At 44.6% G+C, this 26651-nt stretch overlaps 1 protein-coding gene across 1 annotated transcript in view; it reads left to right on the top strand.

Moving 5' to 3' along the window:
• The window catches only part of galnt9 (polypeptide N-acetylgalactosaminyltransferase 9), a gene marked incomplete at both ends in the record, with an annotated part of 67962 nt that extends 42270 nt beyond the window's left edge, over window positions 1-25692 (top strand). Inside the window, 5 exons of the mRNA XM_079730787.1 lie at window positions 14196-14381; window positions 16765-16902; window positions 19944-20039; window positions 24983-25150; window positions 25546-25692. Of these exons, the coding sequence (XP_079586913.1) occupies window positions 14196-14381; window positions 16765-16902; window positions 19944-20039; window positions 24983-25150; window positions 25546-25692 (735 nt within the window). The remainder of the gene's footprint in view (window positions 1-14195; window positions 14382-16764; window positions 16903-19943; window positions 20040-24982; window positions 25151-25545) is intronic.
• Window positions 25693-26651: the final 959 nt, after the last annotated feature.

Raw genomic sequence — 26651 nt, forward strand, 5'->3', positions numbered from 1 at the left:
TTGAGCTGTAATGAGGCGTAACGGTTGCCGCGACGCACGCTCCTCTCGGCTCCGTCACGCTAGCATCTCACGTCGCGAGGCTTGTTTTTGTTTTTCGCAGCTGTATGGATTATTTACATTTTTATTCAGGAAAGCTGTGTAACATCCTTGTTTCCAGTCCCGTGTTGTTGTGTATTTTAACGCGACGTCCCGTTGCGAACGGCAATTACTCTGCCCGCCGTCGGGCGCACGCGCGTGTGGAAATTAAACATATGCCATAGAATAAAAGAAGACAGAGCAGAGTCCATTCAATCTATTCAGTGCGGGCGCCGCGACTCCCCTGGTGAGCCCGCAGTCGACAGCGGCTCTTAGCTTCTCATTCTGTACAGCTGCTAATGGAATTGAGATAGTCTTGAGGCTGGCGGAGGGCCTGCTGGGCCTCAGCTCATTGTAGCAGCGCCGGCTGAGCACTTGCCAGGCGGGATATGCTTGATTGACAGGAACATGTTTAACAATTAGCCCAGGTTGCGGCGTGCTAGCCACAGCCTGCCCACGACCATTTCAGTGTGTGGCGCTGATGAAAGCCACCGCTCGCTGGGAAAAGGTTACACTGCATCTATAATTTATTTGGAGTTGCCTTCGCAGTCGCATAAGCTGCGTGAAGGAAGAAAGAAAGGGAAAAAAGGAAGAAAAGCTTCCTGGCTGTATTCAAAGCCTTGGCCTCCTTTAGAGGAGGAAGGGAGGCGAGGAAATTCGCAGGTGTGGTTGTCTGCCTCCCTTTGTGTGAGTGTGTGGTTGTGTGTGTGTGTGTGTGTGTGTGTGTGTGTGTGTGTGTGTGTGTGTGTGTGTGTGTGTGATTTTAAATGACGTGTGGGTGGGGAAGAGCGATAACAGATGCAAGAGGAGGGTAAACCCCATTAGAGATGTCATCTGAGATAAATTTCTACTTCCTCAGGAATGTACTGCTATAACGCTTCTGGGTATTGTGTTTTTCCCCCGTCACTGTGGGGGGAATTGAGACTGATATTTACTATCTCTAACCATTCTGCACTTGAAGACCACCAGTTGAAAAATAAAACAGAATGAAAAATAAAAAAAGATGATGTATTGATTAATTTATTATCAGCACTCTGTCAAGTGTTTGACTATTTTCAAGGTTCTCAAAGCGCTTTGCATAGTGAGGGGTGGGTATCAGACCTCATCTACTACCAGTCTACATTCAAACGTGTTCAAAATACTACAGTAAAGTCTATTCTATCCTGCAAACAATGCCAGACAATGCTATCAGCGTTATCTATCCACAGTGATAGCGTGAATCCTTTGTGGCCTTCACACATTTTGAACAACCTTTATTCACAACCTTCAAGGAAATTCCACTTGCAGCTGAGTTTGTCAAAAAAGAGTGAAGGAGGGAAAGTGAAGATAAATTCTACCCGGAGTGTCAATACAGGTTGGATTCATAACACACCCAATCCTCCGCTGATCTGGCTTCTCAAGGGATAAGGTGGAGTGTGCGGGGAGGGATTGCCTTTCATTTGCAGTGTACTCCTGGCATTGGGGTGTTGTATCGGTGGAGTGCTGCACTTAAATCTCAGCCTGCATAAAATCAATGGAGCTCCAGCTCTCTCTTATGTGCCACAGTTAATAACAATTACAGGAACCACAGCTGTTTCTTCGTACCGCCGTCCCCTTTAAGCCAATTTCCTTGAGCCCTTGTAGACACTTGGCTGACACCAGAGTGCCGAAGTGAGGACATGTGAGTTCTCACCTGATGCGACCTGGAAACTGTTAGGTCCAAGTTGGGTTATGAGTTTTGGCATTTTGCAGACACTTTTATCCTAGGAAACCTACAGTGAATTTTAGATGGAAGTCATTATGGGGCAGGTAGGGGTTAGGATCTCTTGCTCAAGGATGCTTATAGTTAGGTGGTGGACATTGGGGTTCAAACCCGGTACCTTTATGCTGGTTCTAATGAATTCTTCACTCGTCAGACAGACTAGTGCAGAGCTTTAAGAGCTGTTAACTTGTTATAGAGACACAAAGAATTTGCGTTCATGCTTTGTGTTTTTTGTGTTTTTGTTTGTTTTATCATTTCCTAATCATTTCTCTTAAAGCCTTATCTCTATAGCCACCGGATCCATTGCTCCATCTGGCTCTCCTTTCTCCTTTGTGAGGGAAAAGCTTCTCATTAGAGTCCAACCACAGCAGAAGCTACCAGAGAGGAGGCAGCTAATTACACTTTACCCGGTCCCAACAGTAATAGATTCATTAGTCAAGGTTGTTGTTGTTTTTTTTTATAAATGTATATCCTTTTAATTAAGCTTGACATGGCTTAGTTTACAGTGTGTTAGTTCACTTTAGTTTGATTAATGTTTGGTATTATACTTTTTAGTTTTACTTAAGACTAGGTATTTTTCTCTACGATGTAGGCTCATTATTCAATCTTGACCTTAAGCAACCTTAATTCAGCTTCATATTAGCCTTGTGTTGTATTCCCATTTCATTATATTAAATGTCATTGTTTATTTTTTATAATGTATCAGTTTCATTGCTGGCCACTTATAGGTAGAAATATAAACTATTTACATTTATGAAAACCTACACACCTCATTATCCTTTCAGGCAAACTCAGAAACTTTTAGTGGGAGCTTGTGAAGTTGCTTATGTGTTGCTATTCTAGAACTATGAATTCTACAAGGGATTAGTTGTTAGACTGTGGGTATCTCTTCAGTAAACACAGAATTTCTGATAAAACATTCGACATGGGCAGATACAGAGCAAAAATCCCATGAGTTTTTCTTGAGGAATAGTACATCTCTTCTGGTATAGGTCCAATATAGCATATCGAGCTACTGCAATATGAAATATGAACCTTTCAACATTTGGATAAAACTGAATTTGAAGATTTTGGCTTTTGCCCAAAAGCTACATCCAATAAAACAAGTTAATTGTTGCATGATTAAGACCAAAGAGATAGGCTGGAGTTTTTTTACAGGACATGTTGACAGAAGACCAAAAATAAATAAAAATAAAGATCTTATGCCTAAAAGCTACATCCATTAATAAAACAGGTTAATTGAAATAATTCTCAGTTGTACGATTAGCACCAAAGAGCTAGGCTGGACCCAGCCGCTCCGAGGCCCAGAGCGGTCACCTTGTGAAGGGCAGCAGAGTCATTATTAAAGCGCCGGCCATCTGCGGTCAGCAGCCATGCTGGCACCAGAGAGAACTGCACTCTGCCGTGTCCGTTTACCAGCTCCTGATGGAAGGCCGCCATATGTCAGCCCTCGGCCGTTTTAATGGAGCCAATTCTTAAAGTTGGTACAACACTCAAACAATCTGCTTGAGTTCACAAATCTGTCCGTGATATAGATTAGCAATGCCGCAATGAGATGGATTAACACAGTCATTTTTATCCGAAGTGGGTTGTTGATTTTGGATGCATGACATTAAGGAGTGGGTAGGGGTGGGGTATAGGGCTAGGGGATTATAGCCGCACATGGAGGTTTGATTTCAGAGCCTTTAGGCTGAGTGGGAGACCTTTACCACTCGACTGTCTTGCCCCCAGATGTGTGCTGTGTATCAGAGATAGTGTTGATGCCAAAGCGCACGGTTTGTGATTCCCTGGGTTTCTGTTCCTTGCGCGAGGCTCAGGATGAGGACAACCACCAGGATTTTATGCATGCCCGCTGGGTTAAGTTAACAATGGAGGTCTGTCTATTGATCACTCATTTGTCTTTTCCATGGCCTGCATTATTTAGCAACTGGATCAATCCACTGGGGCTTAATGGACTCAGAGTTACTTACTCTGTTCTTCATTACTGTACGTTTCCACCCGCAACTGTCAACGATAATAGAGATGAGTCCAAAATAGATAGCGACAGTGTGAAGAACGTGAATGTTAACTGTAAACAACAGAGTATCGGATGTTGTTTTTCAATTGCGAATCTAATCAGCAATTACATGTTTTTTGGCAGCACGTAGCTTGTCAATGTGTCCACGACAAACAAGTTTGCCTAGTTTTATAATTGGTAATCAAACAGCACGAGCGTGTCTTCCAATTTGGTGACTAATAACCGTTTTTAAAGATCTGCATTTAGCTGTGACAGCGCACGTCAGTAACCCATCCTTACCACTCTAATAGCTGCAGTGATTTGAGAGAATCTTCTGCATCGTCCAATCCTTCTTGTGTTCGGTTTCATAGCCCAATTATGTGAGGTAAATGACGGATGATACTTTCCTAAAGTCAACCGAGCGTCTTCGTCCCTGTGCAGTGCCATCCAGCAGAGAGAGAGAGAGAGAGAGAGAGAGAGAAACTACTCACCTACTTCAACTGATAAGCGGAGAATTAAGATATGGTAGACTTTATGGAAAGCAGGGGAGATCTGACAAGGCCAACGTTTGAACAGCAGCGAGCCGAATGAGGGAGAACGTTGAGAGAGGAGTGTGAGGAAGGGGAGGCTAGTGTGAGCAGAATGAGGTTTTGACAGACGGACAGATTAGGAGGAGGACTCTGCATATACATCTTCCATCATCTTCCCCTCGTGCGCTCTGTGGGCAAAAAAGGAGACAGGAAAAGACGGAGCATGTGATGTGTGTGTGTGTGTTTGTACGCGTTTGTGTGCATGTGGGCATGATGAAGGATGGAGCCTTCATCCGTCGATGCTTTGATGCTTTCTTATTATATATTCCAGGAGACTAGAGAGAGCCTCAGAGTATCACACTCTGCTAATACAAAAGTTAATTCCAAAATGAGAACGCCACCGTCTCATTAGCATATTTAAGCATAACTCAAAAAAAATATGTGTGAGATTTGACAGAAACATAATTTTTTATGCTTAAAATAATTTGTGCAAGAATGATCGTTTGCGAAGTATGATTTTGAATTTTTTGACTGCTTTTGAAAAAGAAAAACTATCAGCACAACAGATTGTTCAAATTTAGTGGCTTACTTTCAGAACCCACAATGTCACCAGGCTCTTGAAGAAACTAAGTGGTTGGTTGTCTTTGCCACAATAGACAAATAGGACAATATAAAATGTCAAAGTCTGGGCTGTTTAATTACCATAATTAACTACATAATTCTTTGCACTTTCCTGTGATGTAGAGAGGGTAACCCTGCTAAGTGTACAGAGACTGGTCGTCAGAGAGACGAGTCGTGAGCATCTTCTGATAAGATGCTCACCTCCCTCTGATAGAAAATGGAGACAGCTGCAGTGAATAAGTTAACATTTCAAAGCAGAGGTTCTGGATTGATCCCTGGGGATCACTTTGCACGAGACATACCACAGGGCTTGAGTGAGCATATAGTATGAATAAAGGTTTTATGGTTTTGATCATAGTCACTTATTACTTACTATTACTATTGATCATTTTGTATTTAGTTCGTTCGACTTGCAGTGAAATATTTTCTTTAGATATAAGTCATCACGTAGAATGGTAGAATAGAATATAGCTTCATTTGCCCCAAGGTGGAATTTGTAGATCATTTCTGGCTCTGCTCTGCAGTGACATGCCGTGCATCAGGCTCAGGCAAATTGTTTGTTTATTTGTGTGTGCATAGGAGTCAAACATCCCAGACTATCCTGCCCCCTATTATATTACAGAGCCCTCGGATAAAAAAAAATAAATGCAGTAAAGCCGTTGTTGATTTATGTTGACATGGAAGGTATTCATTTTTTGTGGTTTTAAAATGTAAAATTATACTGTGAAGCGCACTCCAAAGGAACCAGGGAAGCACTCACAGCGCCTTACACTTCAGAAAAAATGCATGCGGATCAGTCCAGAGACGAGGCAGATAAATTCCTAAGAAATTGGGGCTGTACACTCACACCGGTACATCATCCACCAGCAGATAGGAACAGTATTTTGTAATCATGATATTTCCTTGGATATGGCAGCGAGACCACCTAGCCTGAGTTAGTGTGGAGAACAGTGAGTCACTCTAAAAGTGATTTACCAACTGTCTAATAAAAGCAGAAGGCGGGGGAGGGTCAATTACCATTACCGGCTTTGTCATAACCAAATATCTTCGGTGGGCATCAAAATGTCGAGGTGACACGCGCCGTCGAAGGATTGCAAGCCCCTTATACCGGCCGTGGCCCCCGTCACCTTCTGCGGGCAGCCAGTTTGCCCTCAGTAAGATGTTGGACTTGTGATTCCATTGGCTATCCCTCTCATCTCAGTTTACAGCCCACTGAACCAAGTTTACACTCTGTTTCCAGCTCTTTCATTGGTCTCCCTAATCGTCTTTCATTGGTCTCCCTAATCAATGCTATCTTTCTGCTCGCTGTGTGTGTTTGTGTGTGTGTGTGTGTGTGTGTGTGTGTGTGTGTGTGTGTGTGTGTAATGATTTGTTCATGAAACACCACAGTCCCACGGTCACCATGCCTTTCTTAGACAAGGCAGGATCACATCACCATGGCAACATCACATCACACTGGCAACCGTGACAGCCCTTGGGGGAGGGGCAAACAGTAAAGGTGTGTGACAGAGCACATGCCAAAAACTGTCAAAGGCATGACGACTCACTCGTATGGAGGCACGGTTTAGGAACTAACTGAACGGCCGCTGGACCTAATTGTGGAATTCTGCGTCGACAATCCCTTTTAGTCAAGTGTTCATTTTAATCATTTTTAAAGGGCAAATAAGATGCTTGACCAAACATGACCTTAGCCAAAACGAGGGGACTTGAATGGATTGCTAAGCATTCTCTATCATGTTTTGTATCACAAGTTTTTCCGAGTGCACCGCCATAACCAGATCTACACGATTTTTTTCTGCATGTGTGAAATGCTCGGCATTAGCACAGCCTTTGTTTCCCGTAGCCCCACGGCAAATATCAAGTGTGTGTGCGTGTGTGTGTGTCTGTGCATATGTGTGTGCGTCTGGGTTTGTCGGTGGCCAAACATGTTGACCTTTTAGAAGGAACAAGGTCAACATGATGAACAGGATGTGAGGGCAACTATCACAATGGCCATAACATCGATGTGCTAAAAGTAGACAGCAGACCAATGTTCTGTAAGCCTGTCTTGTCCTTACGGGGACCACATCACACTGAGGTCTGACAACACCTCTGACCCTCCATCGGTGGGCGGTGTCAGGGTCACAGATGGTACTGAAGTGTCCGGAAGGCTGCTGGCATGATCCCCCACGCAGGCGGTCAGCCTGGAAGGTGAAGGTTCTCTTCCTTAACCTCTACTCAGCATGGAAAGCTTAATCTCTTTTTTTGTGTGATTGCCTGTGTGTGTGTGTGTGTGTTTGTGTTCGTATGTGTCTTTGACCATGTGTGCCTGTGTGTGTGTGTGTGTGTGTGTGTGTGTGTGTGTGTGTGTGTGTGTGTGTGTGTGTGTGTTTGTGTTCGTATGTGTCTTTGACCATGTGTGCCTGTGTGTGTGTGTGTGCCTTTGTGCATGCGTGTGTGTGTGTGTGTGTGTGTGCCCGTGTGCCTGTGTGCGTGTGTGTGTTGGTGTATACCAGGTATTAAAGAGATATAACTTCCCCTTCTTGGTTAAAATCCCAATATCCATAGTCTATGGTTCTAACGAGGGTTCTTGCCAGCTCCTTATGATGCCCTTTGAACCTTGAATCCCTTTAAATCGTTGAAAGCGTCAATAGCAATAAATTACAATATTATATAATATATTATCAACTCTCTGCCTGAGTCATCCATAATGCATGACTGAGTGGCCAGATGAACTCAACCTGAACCGAATCAATCTGCTCAAAACGCTCCAGCCATTGCCTTGATATATTCAGAAGTCCGGTTGCTATATCTCTGCTACAGGATCATTTTCCTGCAGCCGTCAGTCAGATCAAGCGGGGCTTCCTCCTCCCCGCCGGATGAATGAGAATATAAAGAACGCTGTTGTGACCTCCACCCGCCCTCGTCGTCTCACTCTGGCGCCCAGACTGCTTGCGTCCGTCCTCACGCTCACACGTCTTATCGACAGCCCGGACCGTTGGGGGAACAGAGAAGGCTCACTAAGAGACAGTCATGTCTGCTTCAGCGCCGAGTGTGCAGAGTGGCACCCAGGACATGGGAGTGTTAATTGTGTCATTTTCGTTCCAAGATTGTCCTTTTTTGTGTTGGGTGGTTTCCATAAAACAGGGCTTGTATAGTGAGCATCCATATAAGATGGTGGAGAGGTGATACCGTGAATAGTTGTTGTTATCGTGAGATCCGCTTCTCTTTGCAAACATGTCATTTGCAAACGTGTCTTGACTGCAGGAAACAAAGAACGGAACGCTGTGTTGTGTTTCGGTTGAACGGGTTTGACTGCACACTTAATGTGTGCAGCGCACGTCTTTGCTGTAGAGGGAAATGCAATGAGGCACCGTGATTTCCCATAAATTACAGGTTGAAGAAAAAATAACAGCTATCTTCAAATTTTTTAATCCATCTTTCATCTCATCAGCAGAATGCCATCCCCGGTGAACCAAGCTCAGATCAGAAAAAACCCACGAGGTTGTGTCTCGCGTTGACAGTGGCAGCACTCAAGCATCAACCAGCACAGGAACACCCAAATAATTATCGATGATGAGATGATAATTGTATGATGAAGACGACTTCAGCTCAGGCTCATGTTAGGCTTGATGCGGAAGACGCAAGAGAAACCCATCCACCCAAGTATCCCATGTTCAGAAGCACTCCCATTCACAGCTCTTTCTCTGCCTGTATATTGATTATATTGTGTAATGGTGCTTATGAAATCATGTTTACCACTGCTGATGGCCTTTTATGCTTTTAATGGCTGATGTGCCCTGCAGCCCTGCAGTGCTTTCGGTCCAAATGGACCGGCACCAATTAACTAACACTATGTACAGTGGCGATTAAATTAAATTAGCGATTCCATTACCACTACATCAAAGTAAACGCTCTCCATTAAGTCATTGATGTTAATGAGGGGGCCGGCATTTTTTATTTTGTATTATTCAATGTAAATGTCAGACAGACTTTAATTATGTAGACTCTAGTGGGCAGCGTGTTGAAACAGAGTTCACCGAGGCCAGCTGAGTGCTATATGGTCTCCAGGCTTACTCCATAATATTTATTTTAATCTGTCATCTGTAAATACACAGAGTACTAAAGTCTTGTAATCTTGTACTACTTCAACATTATTACATTAGGTAAAAGATGTATCAAATGCGATATCATTCAACAACACCAAGGCTCATAAAAAGTAGGTGATAATCTTTTGGGAATTGGTGCTATGGGTCTATCAAGGTTCTATCAAGAACCTTGCTAAGGTTCTATCAAGAGGTAAGATTGTGCATCAAAGCCCCACAGATGCAGGCGGGGGAGTAGTGGTTCAATCCGAAGATATCCTTGAACACGACGCGCATGAATGTACCGGCAGCCTGCTGCTTCCAGCCACCTGTGTGCCTGCTGCTTCACTAGGAATGGGTCTCTCTCTCTCTCTCTCTCTCTCTCTCTCTCTCTCTCTCTCTCTCTCTCTGTCTCTGTCTCTGTCTCTCTTTCTCAATATCTGTCACGAGCTATCCCTCGCTCTCTCTCCATATCTCGCCTGTTCTCTCCGTCTTTTCCTATTTTTCTCTAGCTCTCGATCCATATCTATTTCTCTCCATCTCTCTCTCGCGCCTATGTATCGCTCTATCTCTCTCCCTCTCTTTCTCCTTTTCTTTCTCCATATCTTTCGTCCGCCCTCTCTCCAACTATCCATATCTCTTGCTCGTTCTCACCAGCTGTGTGTCTCTCTCTCTGTCTGTCTCTCTCTCTCTGTCGGGTCGTCTGTGTGTCTCTCTGACTCTCTTTTTATCCATATCTCTCTATCCATATATTCACTCTATGTCTCTCTCTCTCTCTCTCTTTCTCCATGTGCTGTGCTGCTGGACAGTTAGTTGTATCTAATATCCCTCCTAAATCCCCTCCTCCCAGTGAATCGCTGAGGGCCTGAGCAGTCTGTTGCATCTGTGGAAAGCTTGTTTGATGTAAACCCATGCAAGATGTTTTGTAAAATATCCATGAACCTATATACCGGAAAGCACTCGACCACATATATTGACACTCAATATTTTGAACGATACTGATACATATACATGTCCTATCATATAAATAGAAATAGCATAGTGGTTTATAGATAGTGTCACCGACTTTGCAGCGGTTCGCTGTGTGATCACGGTTTAATATGCGAGGTGCTTGAGCTCACATATCATTTTAATTAACCTCTGTATTCAAAGAGTGTGAACAGATCCACTTGCTGCTTATTCAAATTCAAAGTGTTTGTTGTAGGTTGTAATTTCTCTGGTTGTTGCACGGGTCGCCTGCGGTTAACTACCTTTCCAGAAAACAGATGATTTCTATTCATTTTAGCGCAAATGAGATCTGATTATTACATGTTTTCTCCCGATTTTCCTGAAGAATCCACATCATTAGAAATTTTACAGATGGAACACAAAATTTTGATTTGAATGAGCCAAATTACCTTGGGATAGGATTCTTATCAATCCATCCCCTACGTGTATAAATAGCGCCGGTGATAGAGTTGATTATAAAGGGGAGATTTTTCTGAGTTGAGCCTTGACAACTGCCATAGTAATTGCATTGCATTGTGGGAGATCAAGGCAAGAGCTCGATCCCAATCGCAGGTGGAATTTTTTGTTGAAAGAAAATGACTACAAGAGGAGGAAGGAAGAAAGGAAATCATATCAATCAGTTTATAATTGCTATGCTGATTTATTATTCAAAGTCTTCGGATCATGTATTGGCCACAACATGTGCAGACATATTTTATTAAATTGGTGGACAAGTGCTCACAGGGAATAGCATTTAAAATAAAAAGTATCACGACCAATTGACCTGAAACATTTCAAACCCTGATCTTCATCTAATTAAAACATGTCAAAATACTCTCCACTAATGTTATCTAGCAGACACAACTTTGGCCCACTAATGATTGCCTGGTACCAAGTGTTAAACATTAAAAAGCAACATAAAATACTGGGTTATAAAGCTATCTATTGCTATCTGCTAGCTACCCGATCGTAGGATATGGTGTACTGAAAATAATAATGTCCTTTAATTAGTTATTAATGCCGGTTGGAAGGCTCCTGAATTACAAATATCAACACATTTAATGAACAAAGTGTGTCCTCCAAATACCTGTGTGGTTGTGTGTGTGTGTGTGTGTTTACTTGTGTGTAAGCGTGTGTATATGTGTTATACATAATGCACGAAAGCACACAACACAGCTCAGGCTATTGATTTTGAACACCTGGCTAACAAACCCAGAGCAGCACACTGTTAAATTGAGCTCAGCACCATGGCCCACTACAATTAGCAAGCGCTTAGGCTTTAACATTAGGCTTGTACCTGCCAGTACAACACACACACACACACACACACACACACACACACACACACACACACACACACACACACACACACACACACACACACACACACATACGCACACACACACACACAAAGACGGACACACACACGCACACACACACACACAGACACACACACACACACACAGACACACACACACACACACACACACACGCACACACAAACACACACCTCTCTTATGGTTCTAATGGATCTTCTTCGGCTGCTGGTTCACAATGGATCAGCAGTACTGAGGGGGGTCTGGTCGGGCCTATCGATTTGGGCGATCAAGGTTAGGTGAGCACGGGAGAGCGGCTCCACACACACTTTAATTAGTCTCAAAACATGCACACACCCACCCACCCACCCACACACACACACACACACATACACACAAATCTTTACACACGCACATACCTAAGATGTACGTCCTTGATTCCAGATACACACAACAGACACAAACGCCTTTAATATAGAGAGATTTTAGGTGACACGGGAATTATGAAAATGGAAAGGACTTGGTAAATATTTGATGTTGTCTCATTTCCATAAGCACTGTGTGCTTGGCCATATGGTTCCAGGCTCCCTGATTGGATCGCGTGGCTCCATGCGGATTGCCTGTATGGGGCCTGTCAGTTTCCCTGTTGATTTGGTTCTGATTTGATGATGGTGATGCCATCTTGATTAGCTACAGTGTGTTGGGTAAATGGTGTGTACCCACACCAGATTGCTGATGATGTTGATGAACTAAATTCATAAGGCACTTCGTTGTACTTCTACCAGTGGTTAGGCTGTGAGTTAATTAATGCAATACATCATCAACCAGCCTTAATTCAAACATGCAGGTTATAAATGCCTGCATGAATATTGATTACATTTTAAATTACTTTATTGAAAATATATCCCAAGGATATAGAGCATATTGTCCAATCATCTGGTTATTACAAGGCCTAGTTTATCACCTGCATCAAGTTAACTTCTTACAGTGAGCTCCCATCCCCCTACCCACTGAGGTCCTCAAAGTCAACGGTTGCGATCCCTCCCTCGCTAGCAGGTAGAAAGCTGATAACTCAAAGAGCAGAGCAGAGCAGCAGCAGTGTCTTCCCCTTCCCCTACTGACTGTATTATCCCTGACTTAATTATGTATCTGGGGTTTTCACTCTTTATTCCTCCTTTATGCGCTCACTGTGGCGCCAGCTGAGGCTAGAGTCCTCTTCCAACACGGCGCGCGGGATCTGTTTCCAGGTTCAGGGACGTGTTAATAAGCCGGAACGTCTGTTGTAAACGATGCGATGATTGTCATTAAGAGACAGGGGGGCTCGGCGGCTGTAGTTCTGGAGGACTTTGGGCGCCGCCATATGCCACCCTATTATGAGACTGCTGTTCTCACCTCACACTCACATAAGGCTCAACTTCCTGCATCAACGACGTATGCCTCCATTTTCTGCTTGCGGTATTATTTTTCCGATGACCTCGATGTATTTCACGCAGACCTTTTCGTTTTTTTCCCCCTCCTTGCGTTCTGAGAACCACTGTACTACACACCATATGGCCCCCTGTCACTTCCTCTTCCTCCCTTCTTTCCCTTTCTCCTCCCCCTCGCAGTTATGCTTCCTCAGCATGTTTTCTCTTCTGTCGCTTTGCGGGCGACTGGTACGTCTATAGAGATGGTTAGGTGTTGTTCCAGGAGGGTGTAGGAGCTGCCTATTACACTTTGCTTTCACATGGCTGGTGTATGGTCATTGATCACATGCGATTTTTGTAGAGCAACATTGTATGGTAACTAATTCATTCATTTTGTTACCGTACCATAGTTAGTTACCATGTAATGATAATTGTTGTCTTTATATGGCAACCTATCAACTATCACAACTATCATTGTATGTAAGATAAGATAAGATAAGATATACTTTATTCATCTCAGCAGAGAAATTTAGGTAACGCCATGTATCATACTATTGTTGGTCAGGCGTTACGATGATTTTGTGAATTTTATATAGCTTGCATATTTTTTATATACTTGGTCGTTATGATGCAGGTATTGGTGTTCAGCAGTCCGGGTTTTGTGGTCGTTTTTCGCTCTTCAGTCGCGTTTATGGTGGCTGCCTCGTGGAGTCCATTACTTTTTCTACCTTTTCCCCTCTGTTCAGCAGAAAATAATGATGCATAGCATCTAATTGGTGAGACAGAAATGAACACGTACCCATGCAGAGATAAAACAGGGGGGCAGATCCTAAACAGTAAAATCTTGACAAGGCCAAATTTCTCCTGACAGTAAAGAAGCATGCCAGAAGTTTCTTTTCATTGACTGTCTCGGCGTTGCCCTGTAGACTCGACTCTCTCGCTGGAAGAATATTATCTATCCTTTGTTTCCAAAGTCACTATTAGTTTGACGATCCGAATCTTCACTATCGCTAGACAAAAAGTATTGAAGGACGCTAGACATTGAGGCTGATTATCCATGGCAATACTGCACATTAAGTGTACAGATACATTTTACTGTACAAAAACTGAAGTGACTACGTTTACCAAACTGAAAAATGGAATGTAGTTTAAAAACATGAATGATTGCATCTGCCATGAAAATGTCATCAAAAATATGTGGACCCTCTTGTTTTTTTGACAAAGCAGCAATCAAGAAACAACCAGAAAACAGCTGATTACATGAAATCCGTATTCACACTGCAACATTTTGCAGTGAATATGACCTCCTATTAAATAAAGCACCTCACCCAGCACTGCACAAATCAATGTTTAGCTAAAAATCTCAGGCATGCATAACCGAAACATATGGTTAAACTCCTGCAAAGGAGCTCTCTTTAATCACCCCATCTCATGGCACTGTTACATCTTGTTTGTTTAGGTGTGGCAGTGTGGCGGCAGCATGGAGGTGCTGCCTTGCTCAAGAGTGGCCCACATCGAACGCACCAAGAAGCCATACAACAACGACATTGATTACTATGCCAAGCGCAACGCCCTGCGCGCTGCCGAGGTCTGGATGGATGAGTACAAATCCCATGTGTACATGGCCTGGAACATTCCCATGAACGTGAGTTATATTTCTTTTTTTTTATTTTAAGCTGCATTCATTGTTGTCTCACCACTAGGGAGCAGACATTTATAGTTTTCCCCAAGCAACCTTAAGTAGCTGCTTCTCCTCAAACAAAACAAACTCCCACAGTGAATAACGGGGAACTCACTGGTTGTGCTCTTGAAAAGTTCAACACTTCTTCTTCTTCTTCTTCTTCTTCTTCTTCTTCTTCTTCTTCTTCTTCTTCTTCTTCTTCTTCTTCTTCTTCTTCCTCTTAATTTTCTTTATCTTCTTCTTATTAATATCATATATATACTGCAAAATAGGTTTCTAAAAACTTGGTTGAGCTCTTGTCAATAAACAGTCGAGAGGATACTGACTCGTAGAGCTTGTACACTGTAGTGGTTTGAAAACCAGAGCTTGTAAAAGTGTTTCTAAGACCATGGACTCTTGTTCTCCCAGCTCCCTTGGTTTTGTAGTACTTCACCCCCCTTCGAACTTGCTCATTCAGACGATCACTGCAGTCCTCCAGAGACAATAGTAGATCGAAATTCAGAATTCACATTTCAACCCCCTTAATCTACCGTCTCACTGCTGGGGGGCAGAGTGTGCAAGGCAGGCTTCATTCCCTTAGAGGTGGGGTCTCGCCCCCAACAGCCAGGGGAGTTACGGCGGCAGTCGATGTGAGACGCCCTACAGTTCATCATATTCAACTCTAACACCAGTCAAGTGCTCCTAATTGCATTCAAGTTCTTACGAGATGGAAAGGCTAAAGAATAAGATGCTACATTTCCTAATGAATGCCGGCTAACTTATTGCCTTGTAAACTATGCTAAATGGCGTGATTGGACACGCGTCTGATTGCAGTAGCACACAGGACGCAATGAGACTGTGTGCTAGGCGAACAAAGGCATCAAAACAGGATGCTTTAACCGTAGCAAAGCTAATAGCGTTGATGGCCTTGGGTGAGGCATGGTGGCCATTAAACCGCAAACAATAGGTCCATGTGGCAAAAATCATCTGAGAATACCTTAACTGTCTTAGTGTGCCGATCCATTTGTGAAAAATTTGCTAATCGGGTCACATCCTCTATCCGATGTAATTACCCACACAGTGCCACAGCGCACTGCCATTACCCAGGTCGTCCCATAGAGAGGACTGATGTGGTATACATGACGAACACCCGGCACTGCAGCTGTACAAAATCGAATGTACCTCCCTCACACACACACACACACACACACACACACACACACACACACACACACACACACAAAGAAACACACAGAAACACACACTCGAGGATGCAGGCACACACACACGAATACACACAGACATACACACGTGCACATACACACGCACACATACACACACACACACACACTCGAGGATGCAGGCACACACACACGAATACACACAGACATACACACGTGCACATACACACGCACACATACACACACACACGCACACACACACACACGCACACACACACACACACACACACACACACACACACACACACAAACACACAGATATACAGATACAGATAAACATGCACAAACACACAGCCACACAGAGACACACATGCAGGCTCACACCGACACACACTCACACACACACAAACACCCCAGCACTTACATACACACTTATCTTATTGGCCAAGGGTTCCTCTGAGAAAACAATTACTTGAGCCTTATGGGGGTTGGGGGCCTTTATGAGCCTCTGATACCGCAAATGTTAAACCCTGCAATCCCACCCCTTCTGTGTGAAGCAGCTCACGGAAGCGCAGGCTAGCGTTTACACCTTGCCAGATGTTGCAAAGGGAGCCAGCAGCTGGTTGCAAGAGACCAACAGAGCAAAGAACGTAATAGAAATAATCTGCTTTCAAATCAGCCCTGATTCTGTGTGTGTGTGTGTGTGTGTGTGTGTGTGTGTGTGTGTGTGTGTGTGTGTGTGTGTGTGTGTGTGTGTGTGTGTGTGTGTGTGTGTGTGCGTGTGTGTGTGTGTGTGTGTGTGTCTATGTGTTTCGTTAGTTCTTTAGCCTTGATGTTTAAATAATTAGGTTGCTGAGTGTACAATGTGTCCAATACTGCAGGTATAATCTGTTTTTTACAGATACTTTCCTCAGGTATAGGTGTAGACCAACGCACAAGCACTTGAAAAAATGAAAATTAGTAATTAATATCATGAATGTGAAGATGTACAATAGCCCTAGAACGTTTGCATTAGGTTTTATTCTGTTATATCTCGCAGGCTTGTATCATGCATTCATTTATTCAACCCTTCAGGCTCCTTCATTTTCCTAATCCAACAGCTCGGCAAAAACAGGTCACCGCGGTTACTTAAGTAAAGTCCCCGGTGGCCATTTTAGGAGTTTTTTCCCTCCCCGCTGTGCCTCCAGAACCCTGGGGTAGACTTCGGGGATGTGTCTGAGCGGGTGGACCTGAGGAAGCGGCTGCATTGTCGCAGCTTCCGTTGGTACCTGGAGCACGTCTACCCCGAGATGCGCATCTACAACAACACCATCACCTATGGCGAGGTGAGGGAATTATTCTGTCCTTCTTTCTTAGTTTCCCCTCTTACTTTCGTTTTGTTTTTTATGTTTGTTCATCCATTTATTCATTTCTTTTTGAGTATACTTTTTCTGTTATTTACTATCGCCCTTTATTTATTTTTCCTTCACTTGTCTTCACTTATTTTCTTTCTTTCTTTCTATTCCTTTTTTCGTCTTTCTTTCTGTGGTGACGGTATTCAAAAAATGCTCCAAGTTATGCAAATTCATGATTGCTTGCTGGCTGATTATGTTTTAAAGAAGCTATGCGTTGCGGGAGAAGGTAAACAGGGATAATTTGATTTCACGGATGATATAAAAAGGATGTCCTTATCGAGAAGAGCTTATTAATTCATGAGCACCATATTATCCAATTATTCTGCCACCATCTTTGCTCTCCTACAAGCAGGGAACCCTTCAATGTAATTCCAGAGGAAACGACAGTTTAGAATACACTTTATGAAAAGTTATTTTGACAGAAATTAGTTTCTGGACAATTTCAATATGCTGTGTCGAAATGTGGATAGTGGAGATGGTCTCTGTGGCAGCATTAGCCTTAGCATTTAGCAATAGCAATGAAAGGCTTTCCCATTGCCATTGCAATTGGGCCAAAGCACCACCCCACAAACACATTTGATGCGGTTTCCTTTGGTGATGAGTCTGAAACACTTAATCGCTTCATCGCGTGAATACGCCATTGTTAGGGCTCGTTTGTGCTTGCGTTGCGTCGGGGGAGAAGGGCGCGGGGGGGGGGGGGGGGGGGGGGGGGGCGGCTATGGGCACAGATTATGACAGGTTGGGGGAATTCAGCAAACACACAGCAGGGGCACATTTGGAGGTGCGCAGAAATGCACTGTCTCGCCCCAGATAACCCCCCCCCCCCCCCAACCCACTCCCCAGGGTATTGATTTACACAACAAAGAGGCTAGGAAGGGAATCGATACATTCTCCAAATGCATTGTGGGTATATATAAAAATTAACCTTTAGATTCATCAACACTGTAAGATTTCAAACCCTGCCCCCCCCACCTTCACTTGAAACACGGATACACATTCATCCAACAGTTCCTCCTCTCATTTCACACACAAAAAACACACAGACACACACACACACACATCTTCCACACAAACTCATGCATACTGAAAAACAACACCAACACACACACACACACACACACACACACAAATAATCCACATTTATCCCACACATCAGGTACACACATAAAAATACAAGACACAACAAACACACACACACACACACACACACACACACAAACGGGCACACACACATGCACACAAATGCCACACACCCACACACAAATATCCAACACAACAAAAACACAAAAACAACACCCACACACACACAAAATAATCCACATTTATCCCACACATCATACACACACACACACACACACACACACACACACACACACACACACACGCACACGCACACGCACGCACACATGCACACAAATGCAACACACCCACACACACATATCCCACACAAACATATGCATGCACAAAAACATCACACACACACAAAGTAATCCACATTTATCCCACACATCACACACACAGAAATACAACACACAACCCACAAACACACACGGCCGTGCATGAAAGCCACGTCCCTTCCTCCGGCAAAGGCTTCTCTAACGGATTCCCCGGGAGTGGGCGACACCTCCGTCTCCACTCTGCGCTGCAGGAATCACACGTTGCCATGGTCGCCGCCGCCGCCGCCGCCAACGCTGCCGCCGACGCGTGGCCAATCTGTCACCGCCTCTCTGAGCGGCCAATCGGAAACGTGTCTGCGCCAACCGCGACACGGCAGATTTGTCACAACCTGGAAGTGTGGAAGTCACACACACACACATCCCCACACACACACAAACACACAACTTCACATGTATCCGTGCACACACACACACAAACACGCTACCTCCCATGCATCTGCATGCACACACACACAAACACACGCACACACACACGCACACACACACACACACAAACACACGCACACAGGCCCATCATCTCCACCCTGGGCCGTCCCAGGCAATGAGGAGGTGAAGAGAGAGAGAGAGAGAGGGAGAGACAGGCAGGCGCTGCTCTGCCTGCTGATCTCAGTTTCTTTAGCGATTACGGGTTTAAGATGTGAGAGGTGCGATATGAGACAGTGGCGCGTGGCTTGTGAGACGCATCTCCCCGTGCGGCGACGGAGGCAGACAGCAGACATGAAGGGACTGAACGTTACTTTTTGCGTGTGTGTGTGTATTTGTGTTTGGGTGTGTGTGTGTGTGTTGGTTCAGCATAAGGGCACAGGCATAAGAAAACTGAGCAGCCCTGAGTAAACAAACACGGACAATTGATTTGCTTTCAGCTTCAATTCTGGGTTAGCCGATGTGACCAAAGGAAGAGTCAGCAGTGAGCTCAGCTACGGGAAATACCCTTTGTTCAAGTTGAGCATCTGCAAGGGGAAGAATGGGTTAGTAGTGGCTGGTCAGTCCAACGGTACCGGGTTCAACATCCGACCTGCCAGAAGCCTAACCTCTACCTGCGCGCAAATGAACTGTATTTGAATTCACGGTGCCCCACTTTTGATACAATTAAATTAAATAGTAAGAGTGGCCCTATTAGATGTCATGCACATCATTACGCTAAATTGCACAAATTTGCCACACTTTTGCACTATTACTCAAGACAAACCTTAAGCAGTGTTTCAACTGGTCGCTGATCACCTCAGAAGTCATGCTGTTCTGTTACCATCCTCTTACTGTTCAATGATTTAACCTGGGAAACGATAAACGATAGAGCGACTATTTCGACATGTTGTCCAAATGCACAGTGGGATTCGAACCCAAAAGCTTTTTGTCTCTGGGAGTCAAAGCACCTTGAGCCTTGACTATCCTTCCCCTCTATGGCTGGTGGCTGGTCCGGTGGTACAATCGGTGACCCGATACTGTACTCAGAAGTGCCGGGGCCGCTGACCTGGCTGTATGGATAAAGTATAAATGCTCATGGGTTTGTTGCAGGTGCGGAACAGCAAGGCCAGTGGGTACTGCCTGGACCAGGGCTCCGAGGACGACGACCGCGCCATCCTCTACCCCTGCCATGGCATGTCCTCCCAGGTGAGGCCCTCCTCTACACCTGATGATGTGCTACTCCCACAGAACAACGAGCAGCACTCGCTCAATTCACTCCACAGCCAGGCTTCCCCAACACTGCAAACAGGTCTCAGTGCAACACAAGTATAGAAAGTAAAGTCATGTAGTTAGAATATGGTAAAGATTGTGTGGTACACTTATCCACATATCCTAAGAGTGCAAAATGCTTTATTCATCGTATTAATTGGCTTTCTTACCGTCCTTAACCCTTTCTTTCTGCTTGTTGTTATTTTTACCTCAATTTTTGATTGGAGTCGAGGCTGTCAAAGTACAGCTTCGACTCTCTGGATGCACAAAGCCGCCATTGTGATCGGAGAGGGATCGATTATGTGTATTGATCAGGACTCAGCCTATTCCCTTACCTCTGGCAAAAAAGTCCTTCAGACTCCTAATCCTCAACACACAGAAGACCATCTGGGTACCTCTTCACCCTGATAGCTCCCAGCTTGAGCAACTGACAGTTATTTAGCCTGGGGTTAACAGCTGGCGGTGGGAATACTCAGTGTTAGTGTTAATAACGCTGTAATTATCTGGCACTCTCTCCAGCGAGTCCTTCTCTCTCCCTGAGTCCTTGAGATACTTAAAGTGTACTTTCACTGCTATATTTTCCTTTACATTGTTATGTATTCAAAATGATAGTTATTACCGGGACTAAGTAGTCTTGATCTATACAGTATTTAATGGTAAATATTGCACTAAACTAAGCGCCAGGATGAAAAAGATAGCATCGTTATAGAATTTATTTTGACTAGTGGTGGGCTGAATGTGAGAGCTGGTGGTCTCCCTCTATTTCTTTCCTGCAGTTTGGGGCAGCGACCTTACACACCGTAGCCATTAGCTTCCTGTTCCCCTTTGTGTCCCCTTGACCTTCCCAAGATGTTGGGGGGGTCTCAAATCTGACGTTAAGTTGGCAAACGATGAAGCGCTTGAGTTGTTATTCGTGTTAGATACTACAGACACGAGAAGTGTAGGAGTGCTGAAACCAAAGACTTCCCCATGGGTGGTGGGTGTCTGGAATGGGTTTCAAGACTGTGCGCACTCATCAGAAAATCTAGCAAAAACTGGACATTTAGCATTGTCCTAAAAAATAGAAAAACAACCAAAATCCAGGTGATGACCTTGACGTTGCTTTGACAGAGGCCATTGGTTTCTGTTGTGGATGATGGCCTCCTTCTTTGTGGCACTCATTTACTTTATGCAGGGAAAGCAAAACTAAATGCCAAATACACAAATGATGCAAATGTAACTTATGAAGAATTCTCTGTCTCCACCTTCTCAGTTCTCAGTTCCCCCCCTTCTGTTCTCTGCATCTCTTCTCACTCCTTTTATCTCTCCTTTTATCTATCCTTTTCTTCTCTCTCTCTCTCTCTCCCTCTCTCTGATCTGCCTTCCCCATTTTCTCTTATCTCTCTTTCCCATCTCCCTCTTTGTACCCTTACCCCTTATATTTCCTTCTCCACTCTCTCTCTGTATCCCCCTACGCCTGCCCGCCCTCTTCACACTTCACTCTCACCCCTCTCCCCCCTTCCCTTCCCCATCACCCCCTCTCTGAGTGACAGGTTCATTAGAAGTGGCATGGTAGAATATGAAGGGTTCCTGCTGCAGCTCTCTGGGGCTGTCTCTCTCTCTTTCTCTCTCCCTCTCTCGCTCGCTCGCTTTCTCTCTCTCTCTCTCTCTCTATCTCGCTCGCTCGCTCTCTTTTTCTCTCTCTCTCTCTCTCTCTCTCTCTCTCTCTCTCTCTCTATCTCTCTCTCTCTCTCTCTCTCTCTCTCTCTCTCTCTCGATGTAAAGCCATGCCAGCTCTTTTAATCACGCTGCCCTGGGGAAGTCAACAAATGTAAAGGGGGTCTTTGCGTTACGGCAGTGACTGCATAAGGGGAGAACGGGACGAATGTCATTTCCCTTTGTAGTCTATAACTACTGCTTTCTTCTTCTTCTTCTTCTTCTTCTTCTTCTTCTTCTTCTTCTTCTTCTTCTTCTTCTTCTTCTTCTTCTTCTTCTGTGATGAAAAATGCATACGTCCTCCTTAACAGAGCAAATAAAATAAAGAATTCTGGGAAGTTGGTGACTTCGTTTCCTCCCCTCCCCTTCCCTCGTGGAAATATTTAGCACATGCAATGTCACACAGACTCACACATGCACATGCAAGTGCATGCACACACACACACACACACACACACGCACACACACACACACACACGCACACACACACACACACACACACACAAACAGAATCAAAGAAACGTTTTAATTACCCACAGAAGCGACCACACATACACATGCTGGGTCTGGCTAGGTATTCTATCGAGGAGTTGAAGGGACTCCAAGATCAGTGATAAAGTGTTGCTTGACCTCACCTACCTCAGCTCCTTGATGGAGCCTCTTAAGTCCCCTTTATAAGGGACTTAGTAGTAGTACTTACATCACCATCCACCCCTCCCTCCCCAGGGAGAGGGCCTTCAGAGCCGCACAGCCAGCCAGGCTAACGCTAGACCTTTCAAATCACAAAGGCTAATCTCAGATATAGGCGCCGTCAGTCCGCGGAGGAGGGAGGGGCTAGAGACCACTCTTTGGGATTATGCACAGAAACACACACACACACATGCAAGCACACACGCTCACATACACAAGCATACACATGCACACACACACGCAAGCACGCAGGCGAGCACACACACACAGACGCACACAAGCGCATATACACACACACACACACGGCTGTAATGAAAAGCTCACACATACACATACACACACACACACATGCATGTTCTTACAATGACAGACGCACAAACACACACACAGATACACACACACATACACACATACATACCTACAGCTTTGAATTATAAATCGTAATTAGCTTCTCCTGCTAAACAAGTTCAACTGTGTTTACGGCAGCTAAGAAAATTAGATCTCGTAGTATAACATCCAGTGTCCCTGCATGAGAACAGCTTAATTTTTCATTACTATTTGCACTAGAATTGTTGTGGATGGTAGTGTGGTGAGCTCTAAAACCCTCCAAAATGTAGCCGTCAACAGGTTTTAGAGAGGATTATATTAGGCTTTGTATTTCTCTGTGCCCACTCGTAGTTTATGCTGCGTTTATAAACCCTTCAGAGCACTCAGACCTGGCAAGACCAAAGACTCACAGCTTATGTCGCCATGTGGATGAGAATGGAAATAAACCTAAAATATCAGAAATAGAAGCTGTAATAATCACAATAGTAATCTTTAAAGAAGCTCAGTGAGAATGAAATACATAGGCATTATGTGGCCATAAAGTTAGTATAATAGAAGGAAAATGAGTCACTTATTGTTTGATACAGCATTCCTCAGCATTTTTACTACTATTTTCCTTTATTGCCGATGCCAATTATAATGCAAAAATGAAGGCAATTCCCAGAAGCATTGGGAAGATTAAAGAGCTACTGTTTAAGCTTTTTTTCAGAGTGGACACTCCAAAGTCCCTTGAGACTTTAACTGTGATAAATTGCCGCATGATAAAGTTCATGTGAATATGATAGCAAATCCCCTTCTGTGCGCCTACCACTTAGCACGAATCTCCCTTAAACAAACACTGCTTCACGCACAGTAAAGGCAATGATTCGAATTTCAGGAAATTATAGACAAAAAAATGTCATATCGACGACAACAACAACAACAGCAACAACACCACCCCAACATCCATCCCCAAATGACCATGTATTCATTGTTCAGGGTAATTTACATTCATCAAAAACATACTCATATTTTACAGAACCAATCGCAAGAGCTTTGTTTACAGGAAATCATATCTTCTAAGTAGCAAGACCTCTGCTATTAAACAGCCTCTAAAGTGTTTCCACTCCTCTCAGGAATCTAATCAGCGTCCCCCGCAAACAAAATATTACGAGCAACCTGAGCCTGAGGCCGAGCAGAAATAATAATGGGCACGTGTAACTCAACAAATGCTAGCGGCGTCTATTCATTTAGCAGGGGCTCAATGCAGCGTCCTAGCTTATCAGCACAATGGGTTTAGCGGCATTCTATTACATTGATCTTTCCCCGCCCCGATGTAATATAGGTAACCTGGCCCGGTCGTACAGTGTGTGAGGGAAACAGTGTGTGTGTGTGTGTTTGTGGCTGTGTCTTCGTGTGCGCGTGTGTGTGTGTGTGTGTGTGTGTGTGTGTGTGTGTGTGTGTGTGTGTGTGTGTGTATGAATTAGCATAAATATCGGTGTGTGTGTGTGTGTCTGGTGTTTCCATAAGCTTATTCTCTCTCGGAGCAGAGCTGAATCAATGACCCTGTGACCCCAGCTCACACCTCAATGCCCCGGCCCTCTCTCTCCCCTACTCTCCCCCTCTCTCCCCCTCTCCCCCCTCCATTGCTGGCATCTCATTTCTCAGAGAGGATCAAGACCATGAATAATAGATGTTATCCCCACTGTAGCCTTACGTAATAGATACGCGCACACTGTCCCCAAGGGCCTCTGCGTGCTCAGATTAAACGTCCGGGGATCAAATTTTAGGGGGCTGGTTGAAAAACACTCATATTAATAAACTGAATCAGCGAGTTTTGTGCGCAAAGCCCAAACTACTACCACCGTGCTCCCAAGGGACTGTGATATCATTAAAGGTTTGAAGTGAAAATACTTGTCTTCTTCCAGTGAGCTTTCCATTGTTTTGGTCATTGAATTACGGCTGGATAACGCAATTTACCCCAGAGCTGCTCCACAGGTCTTGGAGAGCTGTACACTGCGAGGCACTCTCTACAAAGTACACAATCCCATTTCCCCGGGTGTGTGTGTGTGTTGGGGGGGGGGGGGGGGGGGGGGGGGGGATAGGGGGTGAGTGGGGGAGATCTTCAATTGTTAATAGCGTTCTCCCCGGGCAGACCCACATTGTTGTTTCTCTTCCTCCTGTCACAGCTGGCCCGCTACTCCACCGAAGGACTTCTTCAGCTAGGACCTCTGGGGTCAACCAGCTTCCTGCCCGACACAAAATGCCTGGTGGACGACGGTAGAGGTCGAACGCCGGCTCTGAAGAAGTGCGACGCTGTGTCTAGGGTTTCTCAAAGGTTGTGGGACTTCACGCAGGTAAGAGAAACACAAAGAACACGACGGTATTGTACTCCCTGCTCCCACAGAAACCTGTCTCGACTTGCCAGTGAATCCACACAGTCTTCAAGGGCCCCTATTTGGCATCCAAGTACGATGTCGATGAGCCATTACAATCCGTTTTTAAAATCTTCACACGTAGATGAATCAAACTTCCACCCTACCCAGTGGGCAGTACCAACTCTTGGCTGAGCTATCTATTATACATCTGGGTGGACACTTCCCCGTTTATTTCTCGATTTAGAAATGGCTTCTAAAGGCTAATCACATCCCACCTGGTAATATCAGGAACCTTATATAGCTCCCAACTAATGATCCAGGTGTTCATACAAGTTTGATTTGGTCGTTAATCATTTCGTGGTTCATGGTTACAGAACGGACCAATCATCAGCAGGGATACTGGCCGGTGCCTGGAGGTGGAGATGTCCAAGGAGGCCAACTTTGGCCTGCGTCTGGTGGTGCAGCGCTGCTCGGGACAGAAGTGGATGATACGCAACTGGATCAAGCACCCAAGGCACTAAAGCCATAGAAACACGGAGAAGCGCACAGACACACCCGGGCCATACAAGGACAATGGTACAATCACAGAGCTGTTCACCTGGGGGTGTGCGACTTATGGAGCTTCTGTGGGAGTGTGCACTTCACACACACACACACACACACACACACACACACACATTCACACAAACGATCCCTTGCTCACACGCACACGCACACGCAAACACACACACGCACACACACACACACACACACACCATGGACGGCCGTGTCCACCGAGCTCCCCTAAGGCGGGAACCTTTATAGAGCCAGGACTTAAAAGTTGAGTATGATGAAGTGATGTGCTCTGCCGGACTAAGACCTAACAGAGAGAGCTCTTGTGATGTCGTTTTTCCCTTCAAAAATGGGCCCTTCTTCAGCCGAGCCTACAGACCTACAGAATAACTAGACGCAGACAGGACCTGAGAGGAACCGCAGTGTCCCCAGAACGGGTTCAACATCACAATCTTCTGTTGGAACGCATTTTTCCAAATCCTTGATAAATGTTTGTTTTCAAATCAAAAGATTGCCATCACTATAAATAGCCATTTAACAAATTCAGATTTGGATAATTGCTTTTGGAAACATTCCCGGCCAACCTTGGTTGAGAGAGACGGAAAAGGGGAAGAAAGGCGTAGATATGTCGATACTTGGGACGTGGACCATGATGCATTTCTCAGAGGGCCGCCCCCCCCCCCCCCTTCCCCATTCCCCCTGTCGCCCCCCCCACCCACCCACCGTATTTCAACTTCCTCTGACCAGGGAATGTCAGAAAAAAGCATGTACAAAATAAATTGACCGTATTGCTTCATGTATAAATCAATGTATAAAAAAAAGGTTTAATAAAAGTAATATATTGTAAAAAAAATAAATAAGTAATAATAAAAGAGAAGAGAAGAAAATGCTATTGGTATCTGTCTGATAACAATTAAGGTAATAAAAT

Source organism: Pollachius pollachius (assembly GCF_949987615.1).
Source record: "Pollachius pollachius genome assembly, chromosome: 1".
Lineage (NCBI taxonomy): Eukaryota > Metazoa > Chordata > Actinopteri > Gadiformes > Gadidae > Pollachius > Pollachius pollachius.